Source organism: Columba livia, chromosome Z, assembly GCF_036013475.1.
Source record: "Columba livia isolate bColLiv1 breed racing homer chromosome Z, bColLiv1.pat.W.v2, whole genome shotgun sequence".
Classification (NCBI taxonomy): Eukaryota; Metazoa; Chordata; class Aves; order Columbiformes; family Columbidae; genus Columba; species Columba livia.
The window spans coordinates 24,208,581-24,229,956 of record NC_088642.1 but is presented as its reverse complement, the minus strand read 5'-3'; the positions used below and the strand labels follow the sequence as shown (position 1 = coordinate 24,229,956).

The following is a 21,376-nucleotide window of genomic DNA, read 5'->3' as shown; positions in this document are numbered from 1 at the left end:
ATGTAACAATGCATATGAAATGCACTCATTTGCTCCTCTCTATATGGAGTTAGAAGGCTTAAGATCTGCAAAAGTATAACAGTGAGCGAAATTTCACCCACTTTTAGTGTTTGTTGAACAGAATGAATTGCTTGGCATTGCATAAGACAAAACATGAAAACAAATACTGTCTCTTAGAGCCTACAGTATAGAAGACAGGCTCTGAAATGACAGGATGTACTGGGAAGCCTTGAAACAGTCATTAATTATCGTCATTGTTAGGAGCAAGCCTTTAGAAAGAACTTGAGTGAAAACAAGGATGGGAAGACACTGTAGCATAAGGAGCTCAGAGAAAGAGAAATGACATGGATTATTTTCACAAGCTCAGCCACATCACCCCCTTGGCACAATACAGTGTATAGATAAAGATATAGGTATGCGCCTTTGCCCAATAGCTATGAATAATTTCTGTATTGCAAAAAAAACCCCAGAGGAATTAATTATATCACAGGCATGATAATTAGATTATGAATCTTTCAGTTGAAAGACCCTGAAGAACTATTACATTGTGAAAAATTATTAATGCCTTGGCAACTCAAACAGATTTCATCTGCCACTGTTTTCTCCTGTTCCTGGGCATTTTTGTGTGGATCTTACCTGAGAAAAATTTCATTGATCTAGGACTGTAAATCTCAGATACAGCTTGCAATACCCTAGATCATACTGTTCATTAAATGTAATTCTTCGCCCACCTCAGCTGAGTTTTCTTGGAATAGAAACAGAGTGCAAAGATTTACACAAATACCCCTACAGCAAAACTAACCCCACCAAGTCGAGATGCCCAGTGACTGCTCTCAGATAACCCATGTGTCCAGATTGTGACAGACCTACCAGCAAATTTTGTCTCCGTAGAAACTCGTACAAAACAAACCAATTTAGAGACAGCTTAATGTAACATTCTGCATCTGGATTACATGTTAAAAATAAACTAAGTTACATCAAAGTAACTGTTAGGCAGCTGCTGTAAAGTCACCTGTATCTCAAAATCATCATGCTATTAGAAGTCCCAGTAGAAAAGTGCTGTATCTAGATATTTATTTAGCTGTTTTTCTTTCAAGGAACAAGTACCTTTTATCAGTCAAAAGCTCCACTTCATTATGCTTACTTATTAAGCTAGTATTACATAAAGTTTTGTGAGCTTCAACAATGGCACAGCATTCAGCTGAGTTAGATGCAAACACTAAATACATATCCATTATATTCTCATTTTCCATGTCAGGGCTTTGACTGTTTGATTATTTATTTTTCCTAGAGAGAAATTCTACTCTGTAAGAATAGTTATTTTTTGAATATAAAGTCTGTAGCACTTTTAAAATGACAGCAGGTTTTACATAGAGTAGTGGAAAAGCATACTGTCAACACTATAGTCTGATAAAGTGTTTTTACCTTTATAAAAAAATATACAAATGGTGGCAGCATGCCATGTGTTTCCCAGTACGATCACCCTAACTTTAGACCTACCAACAGAAAGGAACAACATGCACTTTGAAAGGCAATCCAAAGGAAACGTGGGAATGGAGACAAGGCAGATGTTTTACAGAGCTCCCTTCTGCCCTCAGTTGCTTATTTCAAACTTGCTAGAAAGAAAATTCAATGAGATGGTTAACCCAGAGAATGTTTAATTTCCACACTCTTTTCAACCTTCTGTTTAAATGCTAGTTAGTATCTTACCTTTTTCTTGTGTTCTAATTTAAAAACTTTCATTTTCCTTTTTAATTTTATTTCTGTTAAGGTGGGCTGGTGTGGTTGGGAATCCATCTTCACAGGGTGAGTATACGCTTATAGACTTAGGGAGGCAAGGTACCTTACATACACCAATACAGCTATTTATGCTGATCGCATCAGTTTATACAAAAGACTCATCATATCCCTGCAGAGCTCAGGGCTTGATATGACAGGGCGCCTATTTGTTCGGCATCATCCCTTTGGTGTTTAAATAGTAAAAATGTTTCCAAAGGAAACTAAAAGCAGAGAATGAAATACAGAGAGGGGAAAATACACTCAGACACCCATACACACAACTAACACCCGGCACAAAACTGATTAGCTGCCTGAGGCCACCGAGAGCATAGGCACAGGATGTTTTCCTAAAGGGAGGAGGGGCTAGCTTGACCTTTTAATTTATAAAGGGAAACCACACACCCAGGTGTTGCAGCTCTGCTCACTAGGAGCAATTAGGACATAATCTGGGTTGTTTATTTTGTTGGGTTCAGAGGTCCACGCTGAAAGATCAAAAAAGACTTATAGTGACTCAGTAAGCTCCATGCGTGTGATGTTTTTCAACTGGCTTTTGTGTTGGTACTGTCTTGTTGTTTGTTTATTTGGAAAGAAAAAACAGTCTCCTTAAGTAGGAAATCCCACTTTGACTACAATAAGGCAAATTGCCCCTTCATGTTAAAGTTGGATTTTAAGGAAAAAAACTTGAAAGGAAATTTGTGTCTGTACAGTGAGCAGCAGCCGTTCAGTTAATGATGAATTCTCAAAACCGATAAGGCAAATCCTTTCTAGCTGAATCCACTTTTATTGAATACTTTGTGACTTATGGTATATTGTTATAAACAAACTTAGTAAAGGGATTGATTTAGTGTATTTTAAACCAGTAATAGGTTTCAGACACTATGACAATTCTTCTTGTTATCTACAGAGACATAAAAGAAAACATATAGACATCAATTACAGCAGGGACTCTTAAGGGACTCTTCTGGACAATAGTGACATCAATGTCACAGCCAGTTGCACAATTACCTCTGCTACTTTCTTAGAATGAATGAGTCAAGCTTGTATGGCTCTCCCAACCCAAACTGTGCCAGCATGGCAACGAATGTTGGGCAGTATTTCTAAGAAGCAATAAAAAAATGTGTCTCACGCTGTCAGCACAGACCCAATAGTGAAAGAAAATATGCTGTGGTGCTCCCAACCTCTGGTATCCTGAATCTCTCCAAAGATGATAGGTGCTGTTCTAAAAGTGCTGCCCATTAGTGTGGTCTCAGGTTTCCTTAAAAACAGTCCTGCATCAAAGCTGTGCAGAGCTGACCCCTTGGATAGTACTTAAAGGACAACTATCCCAGAAATGTAGGTCCCTGTGTGGAACAAAACCTACCAGTTATTGTATGGATATGCAACTTTTAGCATGTTGTAATATCTTGGACAATCTTCAAGCAAGAAAGAGATTCTTCCTCTCTACTAAAGTTCTTGGTAGTTGATCTGTCATCAACTACCCACAAGACAGAAGGAGGGTAAAAATAGCCATTCTTCACAACAAATTCCTTTCCAAATCTTTCAGATTCTCTGTCAATGCCTCTTCTGTGGCTACTGTTCTTTCAGCTACAGGGGACCTTGGCCAACAGGATGGCAAGCCAGCCATACAGTGGAAACCCTCTGAAATCTTCGATTGGCAGAGAGATGTCAAAACTTCTCAATAGGGCTACATTACTGCAACAACTAACAACAGGCTGGGATACCACAGTGTGGTCACTGCTCTTGCAAAGACTTGTACACAACCTCAAATTAACATACTCTTAGTGTGATCCAGAAAAAAACTGATATTAATGGAGACCATTTTCCAGCTGATGTGATAGACCTTTTGCTCAAGAATTATAAAGAGCCTTGTGTGTGTAAGTAGGGTTTCTTTCAGTGTGTGAACCTAAATCTTGAAGGTTATGACAGCAGCACCTACCTGGTACATGTTGGGATATGGCAGCCAACAGCATTAGAAATTAATTAATACAGGGTGCTTTTTCTCTTGAAATAGTCTTTTTATTTCTAATGTTTGCTGACATTTAGTCCTACATCAACAAGAAACTTTAAATAAAGACAGACTGGCTATTTGGTCTTGTCTTCACTATTTAGAAATTTCCTTGCTAAAGTTTTCATGGAAAGAAAATAAAACCCAAGTCTAACATTTCAAACTTCCAGCACAACCCTATACAAGTCCACTTCTTTTTTTTTTTCCCCCACAAAAATGAAGTAAGTATGTTTTTCTAAAGGAAATGGCATATGAAAAATTTGGCACTGTAAGATCTGATTCACTGCAATGTCTTCTTCTTCCATTCCATTCTGACTAACACAAAAACCAGTGATGTGGAAATGTCAGCCCTCATTTTATATGGCACTAATATTTTCCACAGCTTTGATATTCTAAGACAAAAATTACAACAGAATCAGTTCTGCTATCTTTAGTTTCAACGAAGAAAAACTACAGCATTCTATAAGTTTCACAAAACTAATTTTTCTTTCATCAGAGCTAAAAGCTAATTTGTCATGGCACAAATGGGAAAGAGAGAGAAAATCTATTTCTGAATGCATCTGTTGGTTATGAACACAAATTAAGCTATGATTTTGTTCTTTTTAACCAATGGAAAAGTTTAAAATCTTGAAAATACAGTAAGAGGAGAAAATAAAACATAAAAGTTTCAACATTCCAGCTAAAAATAAATGTCCTGAACTTAGACACCAATTGCTTCACTTTTATGTAACTGGAACGTGTTTTCATTGTTTCCATTTTGATTTTTTGGGGAGTAAGGTTATTGTACAGATTGGTGAATTTCTAGTCCATAAGCCAGTGGATGTCATACTCAGAGCTTGTTCGTCCTGACAGTCTTAACTAGAATTCACTGTTGGAGGCTTCTTGAAAGTTACTTTTAGCCACAAATTATTGTGTGAGCTGCAGGAATAGTACGGAAGATAGACACAGAAAGAGGAACTTTCTGAAGCATACATTAGAATGCAAGATGGATCTGATAGCCATAACAGTTATTCCTGGATCTGGTGTTTATGAAAAAGTAGACTCTTTATCAATAACAGCTGTAAATTTTATTCCATATTTTAAAGAAATCCTACCATGTACAAAGCTATGGGGCTACAAAACTGGTAGTAATTTAAAAAGAAAGAAATACTTAAGAAATATAGAAGCAAATTCAATGGTTTCTTTCTCAAAATTTTAAACTACATCAGATGAGCAAAATAGCAAGTGAATAAATAAGCAGATGAGCAAAATCTTGTTTTCTCAGCAATTTTACCATCAAAAGTTAGTGGACACTAAATAGGAAGAAAGAATTTGCTGCATAGATGGTGTAATGGGCTCATATTCTGAAGTGTTGGCACTTATCTCTGCTATTTGTCTTCTCAGCTGCCTTCAGCAAGTCTCTTCCATAGCTTTTACCTGAATTTTGTGGTATGTAATATGGATTTCTTCTGAAAAGTATTTTGAGATCTCTTGGTAACACTCTCATAGTTAAATTATATTGTTATCTTATTTTACTTTGGTCTTATCCTTTTTGAAGGCAAAATACAGTTTGGACATGCGGGATATAATCTGTCCCACAGCACTACCTTTGGGTGAATAATGTTAACCCAGGGCTATTTGCAGTATCCAGAATGGAGTTTAAGGCACTTACACATCTAATCAACTGAACTTTTGAAAACCTTTGCTCAGAGATTATTTAAAGCTCATAGGGGCCTCAGCCTTAAAAATGGTGCTTTGGCAACTACAGACTCTCTTCCAGTGTGTAAAAAAGAACTTAAACACCTAAAACTGGACAGGACCAAGCAACTCTGAGCCCTAGTGCACACCTTATATCATGGTGTATGTGCATGTCCTGCTGGAATTCTGAAACTAAATCTGTTTATTTCCATAAAGGATTCAACCCAGTGACTGTTAACAATCATACCTGTGAGAAGAAAGGCTTGAATTTCAATGCCGGGTTGAACTGCTGCTTATTTATTTTTGCATTAGGCAGTCATAAAACGCAAAAGCATACCACAGAGCATTTGACTGGAACCTAGACCTTTATTTTAAGAGGAAAGCCTTAACCCTAGGACAGAGTGGCTTTCTGGACACGGGTGCATGCAAAGCAGAAAAATGACATTGGAATTGAGTAAGAAGAGACATTATTTCACTTAAAATGGATTGACCACTTTGTTGGACTGGAGATACGGACCTAAATCCTCTTCAGGCAGAAGGATTTTAACTGAAAAGTCCCATCACATTATTAAGAATTTGTGGATGAAAAGCGATTGCCACTTGTGCTTTCATCTCTGTTTCAAAGTACTGATTGCTACCTCATTTGAACAAAGAAGATATACCTGTAGTGTCTATAAATTCAAAGTAGCAGAAGGCATCTAGGTCTGCAGCAGAATGGTAACCAGGGCAAAATGTTTTCTTTTAGGTATACAGACAACAACCTAGATACAATAGGCTGTAGGTTCTTCTAGAACCACAAAACATCTGATACTTAAGGATTGTGATGATGAACTTGACAGCGTGGAAATCCTTTACTATGAACATATTGTCCTCGTTATATTGCACAGAAACGGGAGCTCACTTGTAGACACAACGATGTCTCCAGACACCCACCAATGTTTGGCAGTTCTTACAGTGTTTCAATTCAGATTCCACTTTGTAACTCATACATTTTCTCATAAAAATATGTAGGAAGAATGTTTTAGATATCTTGTACTTACCAGAAAGAAAGGACATTCTGACAGTCACGTAAAGTCATAATCAGTAACTAAACTGACACAAGTCAAATAGTGTCGATGTCTAGTTCAGGTACTTAGTACCTTAACCCACTGTCATATTTATTACAGTGAATTTCAAGAATGTTGTGAAAAACTGTCAGCGGAAGGGACAAGGGGTGAGGGTGCGTGTATGCGCACACATTCCAGAAGAGGTTGATTCAGTCAGTATTTGTCACAGCATAAATTACAACTTCCTGAGTTTTATTATTTAATTATTTGTTTGAATGCCAGCCATCTGAGGGTGTGATTCTTGGCATAATTTCCTATTTTTCACATTTTTTATCTACATAGAAAATACCACAAAATATGGCTCAATAAAAGACGAAGACAAGACTACTTCAAACAGATGGAATATTTACACAGTTAGATTTTTAACACAATTAACACAGTTAAATTTTTGAGAAAATTCAAAACCAGCAGGAGCTCTAGAAGTAAACAGCCTGCAGAATTGGTCTAGGACTATTTACAGGACCTGGATTGCTAATGTAGACATGAGTAAGAGTGCAACAAACAGCATCATGACAGAAGCAGCCCTTCTGAGTCAGATAGCCTCTCATTACTTTTTTCCTCCCTTTCTATGAAGGTTGATAATATCACCAGCAAAAGATTTCTTCTTCTAACTCAGCAGCAGAGAAGTAAAAGCAACTCAGTCTACCTATTCTCTGCCCTGAGCACCCACAGTTAAATACCTTGGTGCACCAAGCACATGTACATACGAGTTCTACTTACTGCTGCCATAGCAGACCAATGTCCAAGACAGCAGAACAAGAGTAGCTGAAGAGGTTCTCTTTTCCTCAGCTGTAGGGATGCATTCTTCAGACTAATTGGTTACAAATGTTCACTTAACAGGCAAAGTTATTCATAGGTTACAGTAATGCAACAGTGAGTCTTGAAGATTTTAAATGTTGTTCACTTGTCTTTCTAAATCAAAATCACCCAGCAATTATTATCAAAAAAGAACACAGTACTTAAAGCAAATGCCATTTTTAATCTAGGGGAAATTTGTATCCCATCATCTAATGCACTGTTATCATTCTTTTATTTTTTTTTAATTTTTTAACCAAAGAGAAAACCCTCTATATGAGTGCATAGCATAGCTAAAAAGCAAACAACCAACCAACCACAAAAGACAAGAATTATAAATACAAGCCTTTTGCTGCTATGCTATTGATTTTTTCACTCACGTGTGACTAAATAGTCATACTGTCCGACAGGTATTCAGTGTAATGTGTAAAACAAACCACTAAATCAAACTACTAGTGGGTGTGCATATGTGACACAAATATAGTACACTGGAAAAAATATAGGAAGAATTAAACAAAAAACACCAAACACTGAATGAGCATTAATACTGTCTTCCTTAGTCTATACTGGATATTTCCAGGGAATTTCTAGAATTGCCACGCCTTGACGTATTTTCTGTAATTTGGTCAGTGCAGGAAAACCACATAGAATCTGTTGAATTCAGCTGCCCAGAATCAACTGAAATTTGAGTCCTGTTTATTCTCTATGTTTTGCAGAATTAGAGTTTTAGAGAGAGAGTATCCTCACAAAAAGAAATGGAAAATAAATTATTGTGAAAGTCTGACAGAGCTTGCTCTGTTCTTGCTTATGCTGTAGTTTTGCAGGAGATGTCACTTAGTAATGCAAGCATTTTGTTAAACTTTTCATTGAGACATATTTGGTTTATTCAAAATTATGAAAACTATAGGAAAATAATCCAGCAATCATCTAAATCGATCCCTGCATCAGATCACGTCCACCTAGAACCCAAAAATTTCTTTCTAACTTAATTTTGAAACTTCCCATGAAAAAGATCATACAAGCTGCTCGTTCCTTGTAATGCTCATCAAAAGCATTGTTTCCATATAATGACCTTCTCCTGAGAGGATATGTAACAGCTGCTTTGCTACCATTCTTTACAGTTATGAAAATGCTAGTATCTTTCAGACTTGAAAAAGTGCGATGAAATGTAGCTTTTCTTTTCACATTTTGAGTATTTCTTAATCCCTTAGAATCCTGACAATCTCATTCCTGATACCTAGATTTCTATAAGAAGAATTCCACACCTGAGGAACTTTTTATAAGCCAGCTGAAAGTCTGAGTAGGAAAAGCTGAATAATCCTCCCCTAAGAGCATTTAAACACACACGTAGCTTTGAACACACGTGCTGTCATATTGAAATTTATTGGAGTATGCAAGTGCTTAAGCACATGTGTAAGAAATTGTCTAGACAGCTAGCAAAGGGCTCTAAGTTCTGTAGGACCAAGCCCAGTACATTAGAGGGTCTTATTTATGGATAGCATTTTATATGTCCTGATTTGCTGAGCTGACTTGCATTCATTTCCCTGACATTAAGCTTAGTCATTGTCCCTTCATAAGTATGACTTGCATATTTGCTCTTGTTGTAGAGAACAATACTTTTTACATACTAGCAGACGTTGATTGATTTGCTTCTGTCAGAAGTACAGGCTGGACATAGTCACTCTTAGTGCCAGGCCACTCCCTGCCTGCAGTTTATTCAGTCTTCAGAAAGGAGATCTACCATGTCAACCATCATTCAAAAAACTGGGGAGACAACATACCAGCCATCACTTTTCTGCAGATGCTCCATGTGAGGTATAGGACAGGCTGTTTTCGAAGTCCACAATACTGTGCATTTCTGAACAGATATTCAAGGACAAGTTTCCATTTTTGAGGATGTGTGGCTTTTCCCTAGCTCCCGTTTGAGGACACTAACCATTTGCAAGAGAAGGCAAGGATATTTCTTCTGAAGACCACCAGGGACCATTTTGTCCAGTGGAGCTGTGCATAAGCTCCCAGTCTTAGACTTCTGGAGGAGCACCTTTTACTGCTAACTGTAGAGAAAAAAGCATTGTTTTCCCTCATCCCCCTCTCCTCACTGAGTGGGCTTGTGGTTGCTTACCTGGTGATTTGAACGTATGTCCATAGGGAGCGAGGACCAGAAAGACTGTTTGATAATTAAATGGTACAGTCTGAGTTAATACATTATTTGTAAATGCTTTGATTTTTTTTTTCTTCTGACTAATCACCATTCATTAACCATGAATGTAACTAGCTATCTCTCATGCCTGGAGTTCCTTGTAGAGAGCATTTACATACCACTATACTAACTAGCTAGCTAGCTAGCTAACTAAAGAAGTTACAGAACTGTTCATGTATTGAGGAGTTTTCTGCATTTGGGTCAACGTCTGACACAAGCACCAACAAGTGAAGCTGACCTGTGGCAGGCTGAAGCAAGCGTCACCATCTTTTTGTTAAATCGTTTGTATTATGTTGTGTAATCCAACAGACTCACAAAAGTTCAGATGACATTAAAAGCATTAGTGTTGAATGACTCAAAAATTAAGCAAATAATCTGCATAATCTGTGGATATTGTAGGTTGGCCTATCTATTTGGCCTTTCCATATGCTCTCCTCTGCTTAGACGTCATTTTGTATTAAGTAGTGCTTTTCCACAAACAACTGACACCTTTTGCCACAACTGAGTAACTTGCTCTTTGTTGTTTATATTTCTGCCATTCTGATACACAAAAAACGGCTTCAAATTTATATAATTTTCCCAGTAATCACATTAATAGGATAATTTTGTGAATCAGGGCTGGAAGGAATACCAGAGGAAAAGCAGTATCACAAGCAGAGCAGAAGAGAAAGAAATCGAGGTGTCCCTCCTTCTTTGGCTTCCTCCCTCCATTCTTTGGGTGCAAGAAGCTTTTGTATGCTTTTGAAAACTGCTCACGGTGAGCTTATACCCAATACAAAGGCTTTCACTGCTTGTTATGATCAGTAATATCTCTTGGTTTGGCAAATTCCGGCCTGGTTTAAGGGCCACATATCCCAGAGCTGCACTGAAAAAAGAAAAAAAAAAAAAAAAGCAGCATTATTTTTAGTATTTAGAAATACCCAAGTAAGGTATTTTACTAATTGTTAGCATGCAAAAAACAACGTGTGTCATTTTCAGAGTTCCTTGCTTTTAACTGCATGTAGGATACATGAAATGTGATGTCAGGTTTACTGAATCTGGCGTGTAGAAGCTAATCATTATCATCAGTAACTGGTAACATGTTAAAATCTGCAACAATTTGGATCTCTGTGGCCAGTTGTTACCCATATGCTGTAAAGAAAAGTAATCTCTTTAAGCCTCACAGAATGGATGACTGCTCTTCAGAGAGCTGCTTAAATCTTTAACATACTGTAAAGATTTTCAATAATGCTAGAAAGAAGATACCATATTGTTATCCTTTATGTTTTGATCTCAATAAAAAAACTAAAAAATCTGCTAATATATATAGAACCAAATAAGGTGCATTTCAAAACCATAATCAGCAGCTGGAGAGTACCCTATAACAGAAGAAAATCATCTTTAAAAAGACCACAGCTCAGCACTATGCTGACTCTGAAGGACTCATTCTTTGATACAGACTCTAGCACAGTGGTGAAGCCTGGCTGTTCTTTCCAAAATCCAGGACTAAATAATAAGAAGAGTGGATCTAGCTGGGCAATTATATCTGAGTCATGGTATTCTTCCTAATAATATTAAGGTTAGCAGCATGTCCTAATGTATGAATTGCTTACGAAAAAAATCCCATATATTTGAGATGGCTCCACGTTTGTCTTTTGTCTTCGTGGCATCTTTGATGAGACACGTTTGTCACACATATGTGACAAGGTATGTTTTTAGGAAAGGTGGCATGCAACCCTGCGCTGCACTCCTGTGGAAACACAGGTGGAAGATACCCTGTAAGAGATAGTGTGCCATGTATCTCCCAGTTTATGCCATACGTGGGAAGATTGACAGGTCCCCAGCCTGGCTCACAGCAGCTCCAGCACCGCCGCTCAGCAGAAGGCACGCAGAATTGTCCCTTGCCACCCAGCCCTGCCCCACACTTCCCTGCAAGCAAAGCGCTCCCTTCCATCACCCTTCCTCACACTGAGAGGTGCTTACTCACAGAAGTAATCCCAGTGACTGCTACAAATTAACTGACAAAGGAGAGGCAATGTGTGAGCTCCCTCTGCAATGTGTGAGCTATTAACTGGCTCAGAGGGAGCCCAGCTGGCTACCCTGGCTGCCTGCGGCGCGGCAAGCGTCTTCAGCTGTTGGGCTGATGTTCCTAGCTGTCAGCTCTGTTTCAAATAGCTCCACAAGCAATGCCTAGAAGTAACTTCTTCACTCTCTTCCAGTAGCACTCAAGACGGATGGAGCCTAGCAGAGCTGCAGTTTTGGTTTGGCTTTGCTGCCTATTTAAAAAGGATCTTGGTTGGATGCAGGAAGAGTACTGGACAGCACCTTTCAGGATACACAACCCTGTTCATAAAAAAGCTTGTATAACTTTTTTGGTTTTGCCTCAGTTATATGCCACACAAAGACCTTTTCTACTAAATTTATAGACACAATTCAAAGCTACAAAGATGATGTTTAAGTATCGAATTATCTCTATTTCTGGAAAGTTCCTTCAGGGAGTGGGATCTTCAATGTCACAAATAAGCCAACACCTAGTTTCAGCTGAAGGTTTGGATCCTGGGAACAATCAGTTTTTCTTCAGGAGACCTTGTATAAAAAGTTAGAATAACCACTATGGAGAAAAAACAAGCAAACAAACAAACAAACTAACTAAACCACACACAACACCACAAAACCATTACCATCAGCATTATCCACTACAAGAAAACCCACAAATGTATAGGTTTATGTGGAGTGAGGGTGTATCAGAACATACAAAGTGTAGGTTTCCCCATGGAAAATGTAGACTTAGATGAGACTGAGTGGGGGAAAAAAGAATCTGCAAAGACCTGACTGGCAGCTCCTGACAGTTTTGTTCGCAGTAATTCGTATTTATAGGAGTATTTAAGTGGCCTGCATTCATGGTAGTTCTACATGAAATGAGAAAGAAAAACAAATCCTCTAAGATTAAAGTAAGTCCTTGAAAATATTGCCTTTTTAATTATTTTTGTGCCGCAAAGTATGCAAAACTGGCTGCCAGCAGACCATTACTAAACACGGTCAGTGTCCAACCCATGCACATAGCTATTTATGGCACTGCAGCTCAATGTTTGGAGGTCTGTAGTCTCCTCTAGCTGACCTCCATAGAATGGATTTTTTTTTACTTATTTCTTCTTCTTCTTTTTTTAATAGCTGTATTTATCAAACAAAAAACATACAGATATTTTCAAATGTCATACCTCTCTTTGTAATTTCTTTGTCAGACATAACTATAAACATATTGTAAGAGAATAGCCATAATTAGCATTTCAAGAAGAATAAACAATTTTCTTAATTGTCTACTTGAAGCACAGTATTCAGACAGTTTTGCCAATACATCCATGAGAGAGAAACACATAGTACTGATTTAGGTAATGGGTAAATCATGCCTGGTCCCCCAATTTATATGTCTGTTCACAAAAAGATGACCTATGCAGTCCTAAAACCTGCAATATTTTGATCGTTTTTCTTAAAATAAAAACATAAAATAGGGCATATTGCAGCTAATAATTATTTATCACCAGTGGCATTGCTAGGCCAGCCAACTCCTGGTTCTTTCACCAGATCTCAGAGTACCATCTAACTCCTCCTGAGGGCTATAGCCTCAGCCTGGGCAGAGCACTTGGTCACTGTCACTACTGACTATGCAGACTGGGTGGAACCAGTTCTAGCTGAACTACATTTTGGTTATCACAGACTCATTTTGCATGTATCTGTTGTTGTCTCTGACCTAGCAATGCAGGTCATTTTGAAATAAAAAAAAAAAAAAAAAGAAATGCTGCAACAGGCATTTTTATTAACTAAAATTAGCTGAACTCTGCTCAAGTTCTTCTCTGATTTTGGATACGTAGTTGGAAATGAGTGCGCACACAGAAGCCAAAGAGTATGCTCCACGCACTACCAAATCCCACTACAAACAGCTAAAACAGTATTCTGATTTTATATGTCTTATTCCAGCTTCATACACACAAATGAGTTATGCCACCTTCACTCTTGATCTTTGACAACTTAATGGCTTATTTTATATCTCATTCTATACATAAAATTGGAATAATATTAGTATTTTGACACTTTTTAAATGACATGGAGGTACATGAAATGGTGGGAAAAATACAATTATGATGACTTTGCGTGTTTCTCAGAAGAAAACAACTGTAATGATGAATGTTTGTTTGTCAAGTTTTGAGGCATACGTTATTCTGATAAAATGCAATAGCCTTCAGTCCCCATTGGTGGACATGAATTCCACTATACAAAGATTTAAGCAAGTAGCACTGCATCTCAAACCAAGTAGCTTGTCTCATTGCTTGTTGGTAATTGTGGACACTATGTGCTACTGACTTTTTTTTATAACTAAGATTAGTGTTTTACAATACTGCCAAGTTCTGCAGTTCAGCAATGACATATGAACAGACGTACCAGAGCCATCAATGGTATTTCTCACCTAATTTCTGGCAGAACTGTCTCTCTGGATTGACATTCCTGGCCCAAATTTCTCTCAATGAAATCATTGGCAAATTCCCCAACACCCTGAATAGGAACAGAATTGGGTCCCATGATCAGAAGATGTGTGGGCACCTCTCATCATACTATAAGCTGTAAATGTTCATAATTGCTATCTAGCAATCCCAACTGAGATGCTGGTGACATCCGAGAGTGAGCTGATTACATTAACACTCAAAGGCGTAGACAGAACTTATTTACAATGTCAGAAAACATAATGCCTTGCCTAAGTGAAATCATGCAAGGCAAAATCTATTCCAACTACCTTAAAATATCCCTTCTCTGATTCAGGCCATCTATGCAACAAGGAAAAGAAAAGAAAAAAAAAAAGGCAACACCTCAAAACATCCCTCGTTGCCAACGAAAAGACAAAATCATGACATAAACTATTTCTACAAGTATCAAAATAATATATTGTTAAGATTATTTTTCATTAAAATTCACCTGTGCAATTCATTTCCCTGAACATTCTTGGGAAAGAAAGCAGCCTGAAAAGAACATTCTTAAAATATATTTTCTACCTTTTGCACATTTTTTTTATACAGGGTGTTTTTTATTTCATTCTGGGTGGGTCAGTTTAATTCAGCATTCATAAAATTGCAGCACAGGAAACTTTTCACAGGATCTTAAGAGTGGTAAAAGGCAAAACAGAAACACTGTTTTAGAAGCAGCAGGTACCGTTTCTAGTCTAAGACCTGTACTGAAGGTAGCTGCTTTTCAGGCTTAGCAATGGAACAATTAATAAAGGAACCCATTAAGGTCTGATTGTTGCTGCTAAAAAGGAAGGTTGAATTTCAGTCCTTTGAAGTAACTGAGAATGATTCAGGCCTCATTACAGAGATATAATCTACATTCATACATTTATGTTAGTGATTCAAATCTATTGGGACAGATTGAATTCCGTTAAATAGTGCATCTTTCCTGTGGAACTTTTCTCAGGCTTTCTCAGGCTAACCTAAGAGGTGACCTGACAATACAAAGTAGGGGGGTATTTAGGGATTCAACTGTGCTATAAAAGAAAAGCTATACAGAAAGTAGAAAAAAGAATGAGATATAGTCTAAAAAGCTATGTCAGCTTTTCATTTGGACTCTGTTTTGTAAATGCCCTCTCTGTCATCACACAGGATAGAAAAGGACGCTATGCGTTGTAGTAGTTTTAAGTACTGCATTGAATATTGCACCTGCCAGAAAGCAGATTTATTACGAAATTCCAGAGATGTGGGTTTTGTTCTTAACCACAAGAGCTTACAACCAACATGCAGCCAATCACAAGTTAGAAACAGGCCTAAGCAGAACTCTTCTTGAGTAAATTCAAGACACTACCTATTTTGTTTTAATTAGTAGGGGTTAAATATATCTGTTAGACCCCCAAACTACTATTTTCTCCTGTCACCAGAGATCCTAAAGGGACAACTTGTATTTTCCAGCCTTTGACAGGAAAAAGAGAAAAAATGAAAGTTTTTTTCAAATGCATAGTTTTAAGACATTATAGTAACTATTTATTATTTAAGCTGCTGGAATCAAAATAAGTTCAATTTTAGAAATAATGTGTTGTACCCTTCACAATGTAGACAGCAATCATTGACATCACCTTTGTAGACATACATGTAAGCTGGCAGGCATTCACCAAAAAGTAGGCTTTTGCTTTTCATTTTTGTCTTATTTATATATATTTTTTTAAATTATTATTATTATTATTTGTTGCCACAAAAAGAAAGCCTTAATCAGATTCACAAAAAAAATCTCCAATGCTTTGCACTCAGTGCAAATACATGCAGAATAAATACTCTGAAGTACCATAAACAACATCATAAAAGATATTGATTCTGAGATTAAATGGTTTCATTTTTAAGGCTGTTTAAATGTCAGTCCCAGAAGCTGAACACATAAATTTAGGAGCTGACTTTCTCCAGAATAAACACCATAATTGGAGAAAATCATTTCTAATTTCTGTTGTGAAGCTAACAATATATTTAACTACCTAATCTAATGAATTGATCTAATTTTAGAAGTATTTGTTATTTTCTGCATTTTCTGTTGTTCAAGATTTACTCCAAATGTAATTGTATAGGTGGTTTTCCATTGCATTCCACTGATCTGCATTGTTGAACTACCTCTATTTAAAAAAAAAGTCCTGGGTTTACATATTGAGCTACTCACTGTTTCTGTACTGCTTCACTTCACTGCTACTCCATTTTCTTAGTGAACGTTCGACCTACTTGCATAACAAAAGTTATTTTACAATAATAAATACAGCACCAAAAATTAATGTCTTGCATGCTGCCGATATCCTGTCAGTCTCTGATCCCTTATTCCCGTGTTAAAAGATACTACATCATATAGGAGATACCTATTAATTACTGGGAAAGTTGACGGTTCAGTGATAGGCTAGAAATATGAATCTGTCATAACATTCAGTATGTGAAATGACAAATCCATTAGGAGAGATGGGATCAAAGGAAAAACCAACAACATATGCCCCTCCAGGAAAATAATAGCTTGAAAAATCACTTTAAAATAGCCTTGAAAATGGAAAATTTGTTTCTTTCTGGCAGAGGAAACTGCCTTGGGGTTTTTTGTTTCTTTTTTTTTTCTTTTTTTTTTTTTTTTAAGACAGCAAAACACTCAGATTTTATGGGGAAACCTTTGCAATCCAAATAAAGCCCCTTTTGCTTTGAAGTCAGATGCGTGATTCAGTAAATGACTCATGTTAGCAATTAGAAAATGGTCATTTAGGGCCCTGATTTCTTTTGAGACAAGGAGGGTGAGGGTGGAGAAAGAGACACAATAAATCTTGAGTGCCTTAAAAGGAAGAACAGGCTAAAGTGTGAACTTTTCATTTCAGCAACGGAAGTCAGAAATCAGTGATTCATTAAAGAAGGGAGAAAGACCTCCCATGGAAGCTGGCAAAGAAGAAGGAAAAGGAGCTAATTATGTCTCTTCCCTTTTTACTCTCTCCGACCAGCATATAATCTGCTTTTCCAGGGTCTGCCTGTAGTATACACTTCTTTCCAACCCCTTCACCCAACCCCTCCTCCAGCAGGGGGGAGGGGGAGATCTCGCAGGCAACAAGCTCCAGGTGGCTTTCTCAAGCACTTCACTGCCAAAAAAATAAAATAAAATCCTCCGCTAGAAAACAAGTTTCTTTTCGGGGGGGGAGGCGGGGGTGAAGTGAAGGGGGAGGGAAACCTCCCCAGAGGGGATTGGTTCAGACTGGAAGACAGGGAAATTAGTAAAGCGTAAGTCTCCAAGCCGTGCTGGTGGCCGGCTCTCCGAGGAGAAGAACGCTTTAGGAGCAATTAGCAGCGAGCCGAAGGCGGCGGCGGCTGCTGCCGCTGCAACCCGGGAGGAAGCGAGGGCAGCTCCTGGGGCTCCCTCCGCAGCAGGCACCGCTCGCTGCAACTGCGAAAGGGTTTCAGATGTCCCACCGCTGCTTGACCCCCTGCAAATAAGGGTTGACCACCAGAGGCACATCCCACCTCTGACTTGTAATCGCTGACATTTAGGCTACAGCTTCCAACCTGTTTACAACCAAAGGGGGAGGGAAAGGAAGAGAAGGGGCGGGGGGGACAAGTTGGGATTTTTTCCCTCTCTCTCTTTCTCTCTCTCTCTCGATTTTTTTTTTTTTTTTTTTTTTTTAATACTGTTCTGGAGAATTCAAAGCAAAACAAAGAAACTGCCTCCTCTGGGGTTGTCAGTGAGAAAGGACGAGTTGTGCAACTGGTTTGGGATTTGCAAAAAAGCAAGGGGTGGGGATCAGAAGAAGGTGCAAAGCCACAAAGTGTGAGTGCTTGTGTGTGTATGTGTGTAAAGGGGTATGTGTGAAAAATCCCTCCCAGTACCCCTTTCCACTGGTTGTTATTTATTTTTGTTGTTGTTCATTTTGCTGTCATCTATTTTTCAGACCTTTCTGCATCTAAGATGGTGAAGAAAGGAGTGAGGAGGAGAACAAAATAACTACTGGGAAGTCTCAAACCAGGTTGGGGAGTGTGTGTGTATGTGGGGAGGGGTGGGGTGGGGAAAAGAAAAAGAGGATTAACCACAGCAACCCCCCAAAAAAAACCCAACAGCTCTTTTTTCTGAGGGAGGACTCGAAGGATTAAAAGGCAGCAACTTCTGAGGCGATTTGTCCCCTGAGTTATGGATGTTGGTGCACTTACTTCAGGCCAGGTCAGAGCTCAGAGGGATCTAACCAGAAGCAGCAACCACCGGCTCTCCACTTGCCTTTTACCAGGTTTTACCCTTCCAGTATGTTTCATTTGATAAGACATTTTCCAGCGCCCAGAGTTTCAGTACAATGTGCAAATGGATACTGACAAATGGTGCCTCAGCCTTTTCCCACCTGCCTTGTTGCTGCTTGCTGCTGCTCTTCTTGGTGTCTTCCGTGCCTGTCACCTGCCATGACCTCGGCCAGGACATGCTGTCCCCGGAGGCCACCAACTCTTCTTCTTCATCATCCTCCTCCTTCCCCTCGTCCTTCTCCTCTCCTTCCAGTGCGGGGAGACACGTGCGGAGCTACAATCACCTCCAAGGAGACGTGCGCAAGAGGAAGCTCTACTCTTACAACAAGTACTTTCTCAAGATTGAGAAGAACGGCAAGGTCAGCGGCACCAAGAAGGAGAACTGCCCCTTCAGTAAGTACCGCTCCGCCGCCGCGCCGCCAGGCAGCGGCTGCCGCCCCCCGACCGCCCCGGCCGCGGCAGCCCCGGCCCGGACAGCCCGAGCCTCTCGCTGGGGAGGGAAGGGGAAGGCGACGCCACGGCGGGGAGGGGGCGCGGGGAAGAGGTGGGGTGGGCTCCTCCGGGATCCCGGACACCGCCAGCCCGTATCTGCAAATCTCTCTTGTTACATTTGTTTCGCAAATGGCTTCGCCGAGCACAGTTTGTTTCTTTCCCTGGCAGAAGAGCAAATTAGAAAGATTTGTAAGGATGTGGTGCGGAGTTGCGGGGGGAGAGGGGAGGGGAGAGACGGGACATTGTCTCCCAAATCTGAAAATCATTATCCCCTGTCATTAAAGCGCCTTGACGAGAACGCTATATTGAAACAATGCATCGATTTTCCCCCGCGCACATACAGGCTACTCTCCCCGCGCCTCGCAAGCGGTGTCTGCTCCGCGCTCCCTCCTCCCCGACCCCGGGACAGGGGGCAGTTTCTTTCGGGGTGGGGTTCTGCCCAGGTTTGCTCCGCGCCCTGGCGGTGCCCGGCGGGCGCTGAGCGGAGGTGCGCGGGCGCGCAACCGCCCGCGGTGAGGCGATGCGGGTGCCGCCGCCACCGCGCCGCTATACCGCCGCTCGCTCCATTGTAAACATCTGGGGCTGGCTTCGCACAGACCTCACACGCGTTTCATTGTCATTAAAATATATATATATATATGTATATATATATATATATATTTCAAAGTAAAAGCCATATGACTGTTTCCATGGCTGTAGCTTTTCTGTAGCACTAATTATGCTTTTAGTAATAGCGTGCTTCTAGTAATGTATTTTTGGCTGCCAGTGCTAGAAATGTAACCTTTATTCGGTTTTCCTTGCCTGTGCAATCTCAGTTTGAAGTTGCTGTAGTAAATCACAATGTATTGCATTGTAACTCTCAAGTGACTGCATCCCACTGTAGCAGCACACTGAGAAAGAAAGCTCTGTTATGCAAGTGTTGGAGGAAACTCTCTGGCTTGCTTCGCTTGGTGGAGAACCACGTTTTGGTTCTTGGGTTGTTTTACATAAATCCAGATAAACCTGGGGATAAATCTTCTGTTAAATTAAAACAACTCAGTGGCTTAAGGAGATCCCTTGTTAGCTAATGTGTAAAGTATGGAGTACTTCGGCAGGTTGCCATGCTGTATGATAGACATTACTGTTAATTCAGCTGTATTTCTATTAAATATCCATAACATAGGCTTACAAACAGGGAGGAGAGGGCTGCTGTATCATATGGCACTACTACACTTGCTCCACCTTGCAACTTCATGCTTTATCATGCACTTAATGTTTATAAAAGCTTTAGAAGTCAAAACAGCTGAATCTTACCACCTCTCTTTCTGTATTTCATGGAAAGCTAAATTCTTGAAGAACAAAACTACGATGAAAGCTTCATTTTGATGAATTTGTGTAGAATGAGATCTTAGCACTGTCTTAGATTTCTTTTGTTTGTGGAGGAAGACAGCATCATTCCACTAAAATGGGATTCTGAAAGCTTCGTGTCTCTGAGAACATTAAGCCATTCCATGCAGAACGTTGTTGCCAAAAGAGCTGTAATGGGCCTAGTCTGAGAACAGTGCATTCAGAGAAGTATCTACTCACCTGAGCAGTCCCATTTAGCCAGCAGAACTATTCAGTGAGTAAAGTTGCACACATGCATGAGCTTCTGCAAGATCTTGCCAAGAAGAGTTAGAATGAACTGAAATGCACATACACATCTTTCTACTCTTCCAGTCTACATGCAAGAGAAACCCCCTGCAACTATAAAATGTCATTCTTTTTTTCCTAGTTTTCCAGTCAGTGCATCAGAAAGAGAATTGGCATTCTTGGTTATGTCATGGTTATTGTCGCATCTCCAGAGTATCTACTGACAGAAAAGATCCTGTAATTTGTTTCATATAAAAGCAAAACAATGCCTTTATTATACATAATTGTAGGCTGTCTCTCAAGTTAATGTGCAGTGAAGAAAGGGCTCCCATAATCTTAAAACTTGCAACTTACTAAATGCATTTATATCACAAAGTCAGACCTAGTGTAGAATATCTTTAATACAAAACAATTACGACCTTGTTAGCAGAAGATAAGTAAAACAGTTGTATGTTCTTCTTTAATAGTCATTATAATTTGCAATGTGAAATTGTGTTTTCTGTTACCATAGGTAGTCTGAGACCATTTAAGAATATATTTACAGTTGCCTTTCTTGCAAGGGTGTCAGTGTAGCAAAATGTTGCAAGACATTCACAAAATCTGTGCTTTCCCTGACCTCAGGTGTAGCTGTGCCATCATAATACTGCCATAATCCCCAGCTGGACTGATTCCATACAAAGACATGGTATCTTTATGATAGTCTAAAATATGTAATTACATGTGAGTAGATTTCTGCCATGCACAAAGGGTTAGCCAGCCAGCCCACTAAACTGCAGCCTGTTTAACATTAAAGGCTATTTAATCTCTAATATAAATTCCTCTTTTGAAACCACGCTTTTCTAAACAAATAATAGTGACTATTGACACACAAGACTTTGAAATATTCTAATTTGGGGCTAATTTTATTTTTCTCCTATGCTAATGTTTAAAATCCATTTATGCTGCAGTAAAGCCTTATCTGTTGGACTGT

The 21,376-nt window shown here is 39.2% G+C and overlaps 1 protein-coding gene across 4 annotated transcripts in view; it reads left to right on the top strand.

The window, feature by feature from the left end:
- The window catches only part of FGF10 (fibroblast growth factor 10), a 116,277-nt gene that overhangs the window by 32,974 nt on the left and 61,927 nt on the right, over nt 1-21,376 (top strand). The window contains exons 1-3 of one of the 4 annotated variants that reach the window (XM_065045171.1): nt 17,298-17,550; nt 17,967-18,041; nt 18,133-18,696. In XM_065045171.1, coding sequence (XP_064901243.1) covers nt 18,360-18,696 — 337 coding nt within the window. In that variant the 5' untranslated portion in view covers nt 17,298-17,550; nt 17,967-18,041; nt 18,133-18,359. Of the gene's footprint in view, nt 1-17,297; nt 18,042-18,132; nt 18,697-21,376 lie in introns of those variants that run through there. The other 3 variants (XM_065045170.1, XM_065045172.1, XM_065045169.1) reach the window with 3 other exon arrangements.